Raw genomic sequence first — 16175 nt, 5'->3', positions numbered from 1 at the left:
GGAGAGCTGTTTGTCTTAACAGTGTGTGTGCGTGCGTCTGTGTCTCCAAGGCTATGGGAAGACGATTAAGGGCATGACTGGAATACATTGTGGAGTCAGAGGTGTCATTAAGCGAGTGGTGGAACAACTGTGTGGGTTGCCTGTGTGTGTGTGTGTGTGTGTGTGTGTGTGTGTGTGTGTGTGTGTGTGTGTGTGTGTGTGTGTGTGTGTGTGTGTGTGTGTGTGTGTGTGTGTGTGTGTGTGTGTGTGTGTGTGTGTGTGTGTGTGTGTTTCACTCTTCCAATCTTAAAACGCAAACAAGCGTCTTGAGAACTCTATCCTGCTTTGTGGCAGTGTCCAAACATCGCATTGGTTTAAAGAGTACAAAATTTAAAACAAACAAATTGATTTTTATTTCTATATGTGACTTTGAGGTGGATAAATGGACTGATAAATTCTGCTCTGCACTACTTTCAATGCATTCCCTTTTATCCCTGCCACCCTCTTTCCGTCCTAATTCTGACTTGCCACCGCCACTTGGGTCAAGATTTAAGCAACCATTCAATTTACCAACCCCTGGAATCCGACTTGCATTCGGGCAGGCGTCCAGTTAAGCCGCGGCTGCTCGGGTAGACAAATCAGATTTCTCTATTCTTGCCACTGGAGGCCCTTCTGTTTCCAGTGAGAAAGTCTGACAGGGAGTCAGCTGGGGCTGCAATAGAAAGCATTCACACTGAGATCCAGACTCATAAAGGCATAACCAGTCGTGGGCAGATATGTCAATAGGGTCCTCTTAGAATGCAGGTCAGAGACGAAGCTGACCTCAGGGGTTGAGGAAGGATAAGGAAGAAATGCAGGGGAGAGGGAGAGGAGGGGGGGGGGGGGGGGGTTGAGCACGCACATGAAATGTACATACACACACACAGTGAATATGTGGGTAAGGGGGGGGGTGGTAGTGGCCAGACAGGCCGTAGGGGCGAAGGCTGGTCCCCTGATGGGTGTCTTTCAGTGTGCCCAGGCTGGGCGGGAATGAGATGTGACGGGTGTGAAATGGTCCTCTCTCTCTGTGACCCAGGCCCCTGCGAGGTCCAGCCTGCTAACACTGTGGCTTTGTCCTTCACATTCTCAAAGAGCCTGTATATCAAGGGGATCGTAATGACTAAGCTGGATATGTATGAATGAATGCTGTAGGAACTCTGATGGCATCATTGATGACATTCAGTTAACATTTTTTTGTAACAATGGGGATGGCACAAGACGTTTTTTAGATGGGAATTGTGAGTCTGGGATGCCTGATGACAGTGATGTGTGTAAGTGAAGGTTAACTAAGTTGTTTCAGGATATGGAGCCTCTGATCTGATATCTAAAACTTCTTCTTGTGATGCCCTAAGCCACTCTAGTGTCTTGAGAAAATATGTCACACATGAGATTTTTTTTTTTTCACCCCCCACAAAAAAAAAACTGTATGCATCCGATTAGATCATTTACTGAGCTGAGCACTTTTCTGTGATTAACCAACTCTTGTCAGAGATGATGACATCCATTTTGTTTGCTGGGAGAGAACAGATGGGCAGCATTGGCAGAGGAATGTCACACCGAATGCAAATATAGCACCTTGTTGTTTCTGTGTTTGCGGCTGTTCTGACTGTTCTTGCTCTTTCGCTCTGCTTTAGAAGAACGCACATCTCATTGGTGGATGATGACGATAATGGTTATCTTGGTTTTGTTTTTTTTTCCTTTTCTTGCCAGGAAGCAGAGATTCATGCATGAATCTGTAGACAGATTGGAGACAGTCTATCAACCTGCCTCCCATACTGTTTCTTCACAGCTTCAATTCATTTCAATTAGTCTAAACTGGTTGCTTTTTTGTCTTCAAAATGAAAGTCACACTTAATATTTGATCTTTGAGACAGAATTTGCAGGTTATTGCCATGGATCAACTATTGTACCTTTCCTTTTTCTAATTCCTTCAGATGAGAATCAAGTCACATTTCACTCTGCAGAGGTACACATGTAGGTGGGTTTAGGGTGAATAGAGACATATTAAACACATGTTGTCTTGACAACAATGTGGGCATGTGGAGACTGTCAGGCATTGTCACTGGAAAAATTATCCTTCAAGGTATGGTGGAAATGTCTGTCAAAGCAAGATAGTGTGCAAAAAACAACCTTGGTCTTTTGTTCATCTTGATAGAGAAGTCATGTGTGAAAGGATGCAACTCAACTTCTGATTTTAACACATCACCCTGACGACGCCATTACAGACTTTATCACAGTTCCTGTGTTTAGCACAACTCAGCTCTCTTTTTTCTAGCACAGTACAACATGCTGTGTTATATCATCCCTCTCACATGTGATTTCATCTACCTCCTGTCTTTTAGTCTCTCTCTGTTAAGATGTCTTTTCAGGTGCTAAAGTCTTTCTCATGTGCACTCAGCTGAACAATGGTAGTAATCTACAAAATGTTTCTGGAAGGAGAACTTGCACATGTGACTAAAACTTCAATCAGAGCTTAATAATACAGATAATGACAGGGTCAGCCAAGGGAAGGCTGGATTTTAGATCCTCCCACTACAGCTATTATGGAGAAGGGAAAGGGAGATACGGTAAGGAGAGAGACATGGGAAGTTAGAAAGAGACTCCCTTTTTAAAAAGGTTGATTTTTTTTTTTTCAAACGTCTTCCAATGTGTGGTTTTGACATTTGAATAAAAGACAAGCAGAGCAGCAGAGGGAGGAAGAATTCTCCTGACAAATGGTTTGGTGTGTTTGCCACGTCGCTCCAGCTGACTCATCTCCTCTGTCCGCCTGTTGTTGTTCCTGCTGTCTTGAAGCTGCTGGTGAGGAGCTCTGAGAATACATCAATATCATATCCTTTTGACTGTCGCTGCCATTTTTTGCGTTTCTGGAAAATATGTTGGAATGTGAGTAGATGCTGTTCTGTTGTGAGAAGTCTGTCACTGCTGACATTCGACATGCAACCTGAGGCCACCGGCAGCCAGGTTTAGTAACCCGGGGATGACCTCTCTAATGTGACTTTTACTGCAGCAAATTACGACACGCAGAGATTATGTGGAAGCTGTGTCATATTTAGATGTTTCTTTTATTTGACTCTTCTGAAGTTGCTTTCTTTCCATCTCTCATGACTCTCCATTCCTGCTCCTCAGATCCAGAATGCTGAGAAGAGGATGAATCCTTCAGGTCATCTGAGACATCCACGTGTCTTTGCCGCTGTCCCTCCCCGACAGCCCTCTCGTCCCACTGGGGCACCATCTGTTTCCCCACGCTCGCCCCCTTGCCCCAGCCCGGGTCCCTCCCCCCTCCCCTGCCCCCAGTAGTGGCCACCCCAGAGGGGAGGAAAGGCGAGCCAGCCCCTGTAAATATGCCTGGATGGAGGTCTCAGTGGCGTCTCGTCCTGTTGAACTCCCTGACCTGTGGCCTGGAGATCTGTGTGGCAGCTGGGATCACATACGTGCCCCCGCTGCTGCTGGAGGCTGGAGTGGAGGAGCGCTACATGACCATGGTGCTAGGTAAGGACCTGGTAGATAGGGGGATCTGGTTACCAGGCCTCATTACTACCTCCATAGTGTGTGTGATGTGTGTATGTGCAAGTGTGCACATGCTTAGCTTCTGCCTCATTCTCTCTCACAGATCTCATAATTTCTTTCTCTCTGTCCCTTTCTGACAGGGTATTCATTAAACATGAAAGGCAAAGGTGGGCCTTGCCCCCGTTCACATGCACACATGCGCACACTTCCTCTCACTGAACAGCTAGGAGTCAACTATCTCCTCTGTGGCTTGTTTACTGACCACATGAGTGATTGTTTCTCATCCGAGATTTTCAAATGATAGATTTTTATGGCCCTTGAGTGCCTTTTAATCATTTTGCATAGTGAATCATCATGAGGCTGAAAATAGATAAGACTGTGGTTACATTAGAGCAATGATACAAATGGAAAATAATTTCATCAGTTGCTAATACACTTATGAGACCACTGTAAATCAAAATAGGATGTACTCTCCAAAGAATGTGTTTGTAAACTAGTTTGATACATAAAGATGTGACCTTGTCCAGCACTAGTCAAGTTTAGCATAGCGGTGGGGGATGTTGCCTCTGGGCTCCTGTCTTCTTTACCATTCAGGTCATAAAAACACAATTGAGGCCATTACACAGATTAGTAGCCAAATCACCTGTTGAGTTGTTGAGGTGGTAATCAGGCACTAATTGAAAGGCAGCAGGAGAGCAAACTGCCTGAGGAAGAACCACAATCTCCAGACAGACTGACACTCAGTTACCAGTTTATTAGGTACAATTTCATTTTTTAATTTGAAAAGCTTGTTCATTGGGCTTTTACTGAAAAAAATATACAAATACATACTGATATTTGTGTTGTCCAACAGAATACAGCTGCACAGTGCACACTTCAAGTACCTAAAAATGAGTTAAACCAATCCAGTCAGCTCATCAACTGTATAGCTCACAGTGTATCACAGCTCAAAAGAGTCAGTCTGAGACTGGAACTGGCAGGAAAAAAAAATCAAAAGCAGTTTTTACTAGAGACACTACTAAAAAGTAAAAAAGTGCAAGAGGTTAAGAATGACGGTTTTGGGGTATCGTGGTTGTGTGCTGTGGTTGCAGCATCCCCAGGTCGGTCCAGCCGAGGAACTGTGCTCCATGTCATTCCCCTTCTCTCTTTCTCCTCATTTCCTGTCACCTCTCTACTAAAAAAAAAATGCTGCTGGAAATTATCTACAGATGTGGACAATCCAGATGGAGTGTAAACAGTAAAAAAGTTTAAAAATCCATCATGTAAGCAGCATGTGTGTCAGTCCAGAATGCTCTTCTACTGATGTGTCTTAAAGGTGCAGTGTGTAGGATTTAGTGAGGTTTGGTGAGGTTGCGGATTGCAACTGGAAGAGTACTTGCCCCCTATGTAGATATAAACGGCTCATTCCAATGATTCTTCTTTTGAGGTGTTTATACACTAATCAAAACACACTTATGAACATTATGTTCCATTTCTGCCAAGTTTGCTCTGCTAGATGTCACTAAATTCTACACACTGCACCTTTTTAAGGGGAAAAGTTGTAGAGAGATGAGAGACATCTTTATGGCATTATATCACATTTGCTTGACTTCAGAGTTTTAAGCTGCTGTAGTATCTTTCAGTTTGCTGCTGAACCAAAGAAATTAGATTTTCACCATAACCTAGTTTAAAGTATTATTCAAAGGCATCAGTTGGTGACAAACACAGGTGATGGATGCAATTAAAGCAAAAGAGATGCCACATAATCCGTTACAATACTACAGCTCATAAGCTTCAAATATGAAGTTTGTTGCTTTACAGAGAGGTGTCGGTTCAACTCGGGTATTCATTATTTTATGTGTGAAAAAACAACTCCTTGCAGCTACAGCTTCAAAATACCAAGGAGTTGAATCAGGCACAGTCTCAAACTCTGAACATTGTATATCTCCAGTCTTGAATGGTAAATACATATTATCTTCTACCTTAAAACATTTCAGTAATATTGTTTTTTTTTAAATGACTGTCCATTATCTAGGAATACCTAGGAATTCTGGGAAAAGCCATGAAATGTAGACTATTTTCTGCCTTGTGGAACAGCACACCACAAACACACTCTGCAGTAAGTGCAGCTGATGACTGCACCATTATGTCTGGCTAACATATAATTCAGTTTGGCTTCTGGTGGTGTATTTGTGGCTTCAGTGGCCCCAGACCTTTCAATCTAACAATAGTCATCGGCTATTTGCCAAAATTATTTGGTACTCCTTCTAACATTAAGACAGATATGTTTCTTGGTTATCTTGGTGCTCTCACAAATTAGTGGCATGTGTGTACATCCACACAATTAGCATCACCCATATGGTATATATTTGTACACTGTAACTGAGTTTTCTTGTAAGCGATGTGAATAGTTGCATTATCCTGTCAGCCCAAATGGCATCCACGTGGTCGTCAGTAAAAGCATCTCTTTGAGACATTGTCTTGTGACCATACAGATGATAGATACAATTCCACCAAACTAAAAGACTCCGTGTGGATGACAGAAGTGACTATTCAAATATAAAGATTAAACAATCTACACTTCTACTGTTCCATTTCTCAGCTGCTGGTGATATGAAGAAAAATTATTTCATTGTGGAGTTCCTCCCAAACAACCCGCACTGTAAGCCAATCTGGAAATGGCACTCAACTTAATTCTCATCTCCCTTTATTATAATGGAGTGCCTGAGTGTTATTTGAATGAAGACAGATATTGTGTCTTGGGAGGCTTAAAGCTAATTTCCCCAAGCAGTAGTGTCAGGTTCTCAGATGGCCGCTTTCTGCTTTATCTAATAGCCATTTGTTGGCTGCTTCATACCCCAGTTGTTACTTTCTTTCTCTAGTTTCCTCTCTGTGAGTGGAGGACATATTCAGTGCTTTTTAGCACCATGGTGTCCATTACTCATGTTTTGAAAGTATATTTAGGTGTGTATTTAAGTAACAAAGCACACTGTGGAACGTGACACATTTCATATTGGGTTTGGTTAGACAGCACACTGATTTATGTATGAGTCTGAAAACACGAGCTGGAAAGCAGCTTGCATTGAATTTAGAGACTGGGAAGCATGCTTTGGTGTGTGTGTGTGATATATTGTAATTGAAGAGAGAGAGTAGAGAGCAGCTATTGAGTGGGGAGAGTGTGTGTGTGTGAGACAGTAAGTCTTACAGCTATAGATGGTGAGAATTGTTATGATGGCCCTCCACAGCTGCAGCAGGAAGAAATGTGCCTGGCTGCAGCCAGCTTGTCTGTCTTTCTCAGATTGCCCGTCTGTCTGCCTGTCTGTCTGTCTGTGCTCTGCTATTTCCCTTTCCGTTCTGTTTCTTTGTCATGAAGGGTTTTGCAGTGTGCTTCGACGCCGAACATAAATCTTATCGACCTTCTTCTTGGTTTCAGTGTCTTGTCAAACTGGAGAAAGAGCATAAATAAGATTGTGGTTGATTTTTGATGAGCAGATCCCCCTATTCTATGTTTTACCAGCACTTGCATGAAACATTTAAAAAAGAAGGCAGTGGAAATGTGTTATGTGGTCAGAAATGTATCCAGCATCTTCTTAAGTCTTACACATAGTGCAACAAAATAGTGTTTGTCTGTAATGAAAACTCCACAGGGTACCTCTTTGAAATGCCAAACTCTAGCCTCAAGATCAGGTCACTTTAGATATTGCGTGTGTATCTGCATGCAAACACCCCATGTGTCATGTTGTGTTTTAATTAGCCAGACTTGGCCACGTGTGGAGGATGAGCTGATGGTGGGTTACCTTCAGGCAGCAGGCCATCTGTAGGATCCATCACCAGCATTCAGTGATGATGGCACTTCATCCCCTGGTAGGGCAGCAGCAAGGAGGACCTGACAGTACTAGTAGAAACCAGGCTGAAAAACACCGGACAGCAAGACGTCCTTGTGCTCTTAGTAGCTTTTATAACCTAAAGCTTAATACACATTTTACAGGCATGTGTTTTTTTGAGTGCAATGCTGTGAAAATCAACAAGTAAATGATGAGTGGAAATACAGTGTATTTAAGGGTGATTTAAGGGTTTCATACTTAATTGATAAGTGTGGCAGTGTTTTGGAAAGAAAATACCTTATTCCTATCATGCAGTTTCATTGTCTGCATTGCTTTCAGAGGACATGGAATTAGTCCATGTCCTCTGTGTCTTTTCTCCACTACGTATGTTACACTGGTGATTTCTTTGGTGTGACCTTTGTATCCCTGGTTCTGTCCACAGGTATTGGTCCAGTGCTTGGTCTTCTGTTCATCCCTCTGATTGGCTCAGCCAGTGACCACTGCAACAGCAGTTATGGCAGAAGGCGGCCTTTCATCTGGCTGCTGTCTCTGGGAGTCCTTGTGGCACTTTTTATCATTCCCCACGCTGATGTCCTGGCTGCACGCCTTGCTTGGGGTGGGCGTACTCTCCAGGTAGGAAACTTGATTGTTTGTGATTGTTATTTTGTTGAATTTCATACAAGACAAGAAGTTAACTTGTGTGCTACCATGGTTATGATTCACACTTAAGTGGTCAACTGTCCCATGGCAATAACAGTGGGATATAATCAAATTGTAATTTGGACGTTTGGCATCTTATTGCATTGCTGAAGAGCCCTTCAGCAAGACACAGAACTTGAGACTGTTCAAGTTCTTTTGAAAAACAGTCCTGTGGGTTAGTATCTGAAGATGTAGATGAAGATGTAAAAAAAAAAAAAAAAGAACCCAAATACAAAACTCTGTTATACGTGGACTTGGCTACTTTGCTTTCTTACTTATCATTAAGGGGAAGAGAATTTCAAGAAGACCTGATCAAGTTTAAAAATGAAACTTTCTTCAATGTCATTGCTTCTTTCCTCCAGGTGGGTTTCCTTATCCTTGGTGTGGGGCTCCTTGACTTTTGTGGACAAGTGTGCTTCACACCATTGGAGGCGCTTCTATCGGACCTGTATCGAGACGAGGAGGACTGTGGCCAAGCCTTTGCAATGTTCTCCTTCATGGTCAGCTTGGGAGGCTGCGTGGGTTATTTGCTTCCAGCACTGGACTGGAGTCGAAGCCTGCTCTCTGTTTACCTAGGAGGCCAGGCCGAGTGCCTCTTCTCTCTCCTCATCCTCATCTTCATCTCCAGTGTGCTGATCACCATGAAGGTGTCCGAGGAACCCTCTTTTACCAGCAGTGGCTTGGTGGGGTCTGGATCTTTACTGGAGCCCGGGGCTGGAGCGATAGAGACCGGCCGGTGCGGTGTGCCGCGGTCATGCTGCTACCTGCTGAAGTGCAAGCTGAGGCTGCTGAAGTCTGGACCCGTGCTGTGCTTGCTGAGAACGTGCTGGTCCATGACTCCAGCCATCTACAGGAGCTACTGCCATGTCCCAAGGGTGATGAGGCAGCTGTGTGTGGCTCAGCTCTGCAGCTGGATGGCTGTCATGTCCTTTATGCTTTTCTACACAGACTTTGTGGGGGAAGGCCTGTACGAGGGCGTGCCCAGTGCAACACCAGGAAGTGTGTCCAGGCAAAGATATGATGAAGGTCAGATTTCCTCTTTATTCAGTTTATTGAAGGTTTATGTGTTGCTGTAATTTTTCTTCTCTTGAAACAATATTTTGTTTTAAATATTTACTTAGCTCATTGTTGTATACACACTAGATATTATGAGCTAATGCATTGATTAATGACTCTAAAGTTCATTTTGTCCCGACACATTTCACAATTTGACATCACCGCCAAAAATCACTTAATTACTCAGTAGTGTATTATGAAAGAGACTTCCATTGCTCTAGTGAGACTCAAGACGTAGCTTACACTTCTGTCATCACGTCTTTACCTCCACCACCTGAACACACAGCTGGTTCAGGGTCCGTCCTGGCCGTGCTGTCTGCTCTGTCACAGCTGGGCAGGATGCACTCACATTCCTTGGGCACAGGTGGAAGACAGAGCCAAAGCCTGTGTTCCAGCATGTCCTCATGCCTTCCTGCTGCCCTCATTAAGGCTCTTGTGAAGGTGTAGGATATATGGAACAAAGACCTGCCATTAATGTAGACTCTTAATACAAGACTTCACATGAGATGATGTACATTTCGGTAGTAATGCTACTGAACAACCAACAAATCCTTTGGATAAGTATGCTTGAGCTAATGTCAAGTCAATCCAAGGCATTCCAGGTATTACTTTCCACCCCTGCACTTCAGGAAATCGTAAACAAAAACAGACAGGCTTTATCCTTTCCTGTTCCTGCTCTGTGAATGTGACAGAGTTGTCACTAATCCTGCAAGACAGTTGTATGGCTATTGGGTCTTTTATCTATGCATGCAAATGCTTAGCAGTATGAGTCTACCGAAATATAACCTTTTTAGCTAGACCAGATGCAGATACAACTGAATAAATGTGTTGTCAGTGACAGATGAGGGCCATGCATGCTGGGAAGACTTCTTTCTTCGGTTTATTTTACCAGACAGCATCTGAGAAAGAACAGTAGATGGGAAGAATGGAGCTGAAATAAACAGATGTGAGGTAGACCATCTTGAGACGTTGCAGATTTGTTAACATAGTGGGCTATGTGTGAGTGAAGTGTTTTTAGTCTCCTTTTGTTTACTGTTCAGTCAAACTTTCTATCTTACACCCTGTTTCAATCCCTTCCTTCGGCTCCGCCATTATCACTCTTAACTTAATGATGTGCCTTTCACCATCCCCTCTCATTTTATCAATCCCTTCTTACTACCATCCACAAGTTCCACCTGCTTTCTCATCCTTTAATCCTTCTCACCCTTTCCTCTCTCTCACCATTCTCCCTCTTTCCTTTGAAATTTTCATTCATCCATCCATCCACATTCTTTTCTCTCCCTTCTCTCTCCACTTCTATCTCCCTCCACACTTTGTTTACTTTTTACTTTTCCTCTGTCTCTCCTCCCTGTGCTTGCTGGACCACGAGGAATGTCACACTCACAAAGAATTAATGTCAAGGAATCAGCACACAAAGAACATGTTCATTCAAGTCAGGTAGACGGCCAAAGCACACAATTTTGAGGTCTGTCTGAGTCGCGTTTGTTTAATCTGAAACACAGCGTATGCTATTAAACCAAATCATTCAGCCTGCAGATGTTCCTCTGCATGAAGGTAATCTGCTTTGTCTTTAGTTTCATAATTACATGGACAGTTTTACTTTATTACAGTCAGGGTGTAAAATTAACTTTTTTGTCCACCAGCCAAATGGCAAGAATTTTACTAGCCAGTCAATAGATTACCATTGTTTGTTGGCTGGTGAGTAAAGCAAATCCACCAGCCATTTGCATATTTTATCAGCATTTGGCGGGTGGCTGGTGTTAATTTTGAGCCCTGATTACAGTAACTGCTAATATTTTGTGCTAATCTTTTCTATTGCGGCAGGTTCCAATTCAAAGTATTTATCTGTAAAGCTTTTACTACAGACACAGCTATTTTTCCATACTTAAGGCAGCGGTTCACCTTTGCACAGATTCAGTAGTATTCTGGCTCAGTCCCATATCTCTGTTGGCTTAAATTTCAGTCCTCATTAGCTTCTGTAGTGTTTGTAAAGTGGGCTCAGGCAGCTTTGCTTTCCAGAAGTAATATGATCCACATACTCCTTTCACACAAGTCATTCTCTGCTCTACTGCTGAACTTCTGACCCATACTGTTCACCAAGAGCAAACTGAGAGATCAGGCTGATAGCAGGCTGAAATAAATAAAGGTCCAGACATGTAGTCGGTCCACCTTCCATGGATTTGTACTAAAATTCAAGAACTTAATTAAGGGGTAAAATGAATATTGGTATTAACAGGGAACATTATTTAAAAGGGAACAATTTTCCCATAGCATTTAAAATCCCAGCTTCTTTAAAATTTGTCATTATTGAAAACTGTTGCACTCTGTGACTCTGTCAAAAGATGGAAATTTTTCATATTACCATCTAATTGAAAGACAGAGTTCAAAGGGAGAACATAAATACACTCATGATTGTAATGTACTGGAGAACTAAACCAACATTGAATTTATTTCTTTATGAATAGCAGTTTCAGTCATTAGTACATAGTGACTGTGTCACATATTGGTTACGTTTTCTTAAGCTGTCATGTGCATCGTGTGAATGTAGCACCTTAATTTTGTGGGTAGAGATTGTTGTTTTATCAAATACAGAAATACATAAGAAAATTTAAATCTAGACTAGTACCAACTGTTAATGTGTTTATTTGGGAGCTGAAAACATGTTGACTCCATGCAGCATGAAACATAAATTAATCTAATTTTGCTAAGCAGTCTGCAATTCTTCCTCTGTTGTTTGAACTTCACATTCCACCTCGGTTAGTTGGAGAGACCTCATCCAAATGCTTATTGTCTGGCTGGCTGACTGGGCCAGACTTGAGCCAGAAGGCACATTGCCTCACTAAACACGGACCGGCCTGTGTGTCTCATCCTCTCAGGCTTTTCAAGGATTTATCTAAGGTTAATGGTGTCTTGATGGTCCAAGTCAGTCAACCCAAACAATGTGTCCATGCCGGAGAGCTCTGTGAATGTCTCACCTACCAGATCTGTGCCTGTGTGTTTATGGGCTTGAGCAGACACAAGGGTTTCTAGCTCACCAAATAGCAGTTAATGTATCACAGTTTAAACTTAGCATACAGTAGGTTTAGCTGTGTTCAAGCATGCCATGCACCTTATTCTAGATGTGGCCTTTGATGGAAATTACTTGAGTTGTGTGAGATAGTTTCTGTCTCTGATGACAAAACTCTAACTGTGTGATGCATACATCTATACAGAGGATGTATGAGAGAGGCTGGTAGCTTCATAGGCTCTGCTGGGTGTGATAAAAGTTCACATTCTTCTTTCAGGTATCCGTATGGGCAGTCTGGGCCTGTTCCTGCAGTGTGCTACCTCAACCTTCTTCTCCCTGGTCATGAGTCATTTGGTTCGCCATTTTGGCTCAAGGTGGGTTTACCTGAGCAGTATGGTGAGCTTCACACTCTCTGCTTTGGTCATCTGTTTGTCCAAAAGTGTGGTCCTGGTCACAGCCATGGCGGCCCTCACTGGCTATGCATACGCCACGCTGCAGACTCTGCCCTACACGCTCACCTGTTACTACCACAAAGAGAAAGAGGTAAATACAGAAGTAATAAGTTTACACACAAGGAAAGTTTGTTAAAAAAATCTGTATGTTTGTTAATTAATTGTTTTCTTGTCTCATTTCAGGTCTATATGCCAAAAAGGAAAACCAAAAGCGTGCATAAAAATGGTATTACACCCAAGCGGGACTCTGTGTATTTGACTCCTGTGGAAGAGGAGAGTGGACTAAACCACAAAACGGGGGCCACCTACGGACATGCCTTCCTCAAACAGGACGGTTATGAGTACTACCCCAGTCCTCACAGCCAGAACGGCTCATCTCACAGCACCGGTGGAACCGAGCAGGAGGAGGCGGAATCGGGGTATGAGAAACGTGGCGTGGGCTTGGACTTTGCCATCTTAGACAGCACCTTTCTCCTCTCTCAGGTTTTCCCCACCCTCTTCATGGGCATGATCGTTCAGTTCGCACAGTCCGTCACTGCCTACATCGCCTTCTCTGCCATCTTCGGGACTGTCGCCATCTACTTGGCCAGTCAAATTGTCTTTGACCAAAAGGACCTCAAAAGCTGACATGGGAGTGATGATGGAGTCACAAATGTCAATCAAGTCATTCAGGTTCCATGGGTGGAACTCAACAATGCACTACTGTTCCCAGAATGCCTTGCTTTTGTACCATGTGTTTGCTTTTGAGAAAAGCGCTGCGTTGAGGAAGTGTGTGTGTCTGTCGGTCAGTGTGTGGCAGGGTATGAGAGAAAGTGGGTAACGAAGGAAAATATGTCACCAGAGATATATTGTCTGGCAGTGACATGCAGTGTCAGTTACAGCAGGAATTGTTACCTGAAGAGTCAACACCAACTGTGTGCTCAGGTCAGGTGTGGTACTCTCTGTACTGAACACTATTGACTTCTAATAATCTCTCTAAAAGTTTTGTTGTGACATCTTTTCTGTCCATCGTCCTTTTCCTCAGGTAGCACCAAACAGATTTACTGTAGAACTCATCAACCTCTGATACACTGCTACTCACTTTTTATGGTTTTTATCCTCAGATATCCACAGTTTTTAAAAGTATTTTGTTTTGTACACAGTGTGTCAAACACAGTGCTTGTACAGACTCATCTGCAGTATCACTATGCTACTCTGGAGACTGGTCTTCTTACTGAGATGGGCTTGTCTTTCCTCACAATGGTAGAAAGGATAGATCAACGCAATGTTTCTACCCATTTAGAAAATAGAATTACAAGTGGGACCATTGGACTTGTCCATCCAGCATCAAAAACAAACTATAGTGATCTTTTATTGTGATTCCATAAAGCTAAGGGGACCTTTGAAAGATAGATTTTTTTTAAATGGTTAAAATATTCTGACTTTTAGTCTTCTAAAGCTCCAAAAACACTGGATCCTACATTTCCCATAATACAACTCATAAGTGTATTTCATTAGGCCTTCCTTGCCTGTGAAATGCCATCGTCTTTCACACTCCATGCCCTCGGTTTGTAACATGTTTTCTGTCAGATATTTTGAAGTGTCAAGCCTAATCCAAGATAACTATAATGACATCATCAGGGTCATTTTCTCAGACTTAACAAAGCTCCTTAAGAGCCACAGAAGGTGTTTTACAACCGTTTTCACAAGCCTAGTATGTGTAACATTGGTGGAATACCCCTTTAAAAAAATCACCTGTGCTATGATTCTGGCCCCATCTAGTGTCATTTATTAATTAATGAACAGTTTTACTGTAAATATCTTGTATACAAATTTACTGTATATCCCTATGGGAATGATGTTATGCAACCTGATGAGGTGCGGTTATCGACTGTGGTGGTTTAACAATGAAGCTGTTTACTTGGAACTGGAATACTGCATCAAACGTCCTTTTGTAGTAAGATAATCATGAGCGGTCAAATCTAGTGGACTGCTCATCCCGTCCAACTCTGCGTCTGATCAGGACAGTCGTCTCAGGTTAGTGTCCCACGCTGTTTATATGCCACTGATAAAACACTTTCCCTGCTGCCTAAACCCTCAAGTTTTACTGTATTTTCAAATGACAATCTAGGACATCCAGATGGACTTGTTATATAATGTTGTATGTAAACATGCAGTGTGATGTCTGATGGAAGCCAACTTCATAGCACCCATTCCTGAAAGACCAAAAAAAGTCATGCAGTAAATGGAAACATTTGGTGACTGAAAATGATTTGAGAGTAGGCACTGTATATTGATGGGCTGAAGGCCAAGCTGAGTCGAGGTGTGTGTGTGCGTGTGTGTCTGTGTGTGTTTGTTTATACATAACATGGAGGATAGACAGTGAGAAAGCATGAGTAATATTTAAGTGTGAGGCTAATGAAAAGCGATATGACTTGAGTGTGTGCAGTTATAATAAACTGTATTGACTTTAGCCCATATGATGCGGTATCTTAAAATGTATCATGGCCTTCAGTGGAGCTTGTCAAATCGGCCAGTTGGTGTAAACACCACGCTGGTGTTGCAACCAGAAGGATCCTGAAGGATCTTATTGCCTGAGGTGCGCTCAGAATGGGGGAAGCAAAAATGGCAGAAGATTTGTCATGTTTACACGACTGCATAGAAGACTCAAAAACAACCGAATTATCCTTTTCACCCTGAAATGCACAGGAAAATATTGTTTAGCAGTAGCAGAAGTATCAGAAAAAGGTTGTTTTCAAGTGCCTGTACATTTTCAACATTTTTTGTACATAATGTATTTATTTATTATGCTTTTATTACAAAATAGTGCATATTAAACTATTGGCCTCTTTGGCATCTGTCATAGGTGCAAGGGTGAAGGCTGTGAAAAAGATAAATTATTTCTATAGATGTGGTATAGAAGCATCCTCAAAGCTATAATTTATTTTAACATTACCCACATTGTCCTGTAGCTCTGACAGCATCACAGAGCCTAATGCTGATAACTGCTGTCACTCACTATATGTATCAGATCAGCTGCAGATGAGAATACTCAATACTTAAAGTTACCAGATTCCCCCTGTGGACATAATCCATGTAGCCTGTATCAGCTGAAAACTTAATTCACGTCACACAACTGAGAGGCTTTGTGATTTTATTTTATTTTTTCCTCCCCCCTGGTGCAGCTGGTGCAAATACAGTAAGAAACCTTGTCATTTTTGTCAATACTGCTTTATCTGGGTCTTATATAACCACTTATTTCCTATCAGAGACCTGTTTTATTGTTTAATTTAACAGATAAAACTACAGATATCTTTAACTGAATGGGTGGAGTTGTTTTCAGTCCCTATTGCTCGCAACCAAATGTCCTGTTCGATTTAAGACAGCAAAGTGCCAGTGGCCAGTCTACCTTAAGGCCAGAAATCATTGTGTTCTGATGTCATTGATCAGTTGTTGTTTTTTACATCACAATTTTAGTAATCACTGTCATTAATGCATTCAGCCATAACAAAAAAAATGTTTCTTTTATGTTGTACATCATCAGATTGTGTATAAATATGCAGTTACCAAACAGATTTTATACAAAATAAAACTGCATTGTGAATGAGATGTTGTCCTTGAGTAATTTAATAAAGAACATTTAGAAGATTGTTC

General features: G+C 42.2%; 1 protein-coding gene across 2 annotated transcripts in view; it reads left to right on the top strand.

The window, feature by feature from the left end:
- LOC121897763 (solute carrier family 45 member 3) overlaps positions 1–16128 on the top strand; it is a 32861-nt gene extending 16733 nt beyond the window's left edge. For both annotated transcript variants that reach the window (XM_042412481.1, XM_042412482.1), the window contains exons 2-6: positions 3145–3507; positions 7771–7961; positions 8390–9053; positions 12368–12633; positions 12726–16128. In XM_042412481.1, the coding sequence (XP_042268415.1) occupies positions 3360–3507; positions 7771–7961; positions 8390–9053; positions 12368–12633; positions 12726–13169 (1713 nt within the window). In that variant the 5' untranslated portion in view covers positions 3145–3359 and the 3' untranslated portion in view covers positions 13170–16128. The remainder of the gene's footprint in view (positions 1–3144; positions 3508–7770; positions 7962–8389; positions 9054–12367; positions 12634–12725) is intronic.
- The last annotated feature ends 47 nt before the right edge of the window (positions 16129–16175 follow it).

This window comes from Thunnus maccoyii, chromosome 5 (genome assembly GCF_910596095.1).
Source record: "Thunnus maccoyii chromosome 5, fThuMac1.1, whole genome shotgun sequence".
Taxonomy (NCBI): Eukaryota; Metazoa; Chordata; class Actinopteri; order Scombriformes; family Scombridae; genus Thunnus; species Thunnus maccoyii.
Note: the sequence above shows the minus strand (reverse complement) of the source record. Positions and strands in the feature narration are given on the sequence as shown.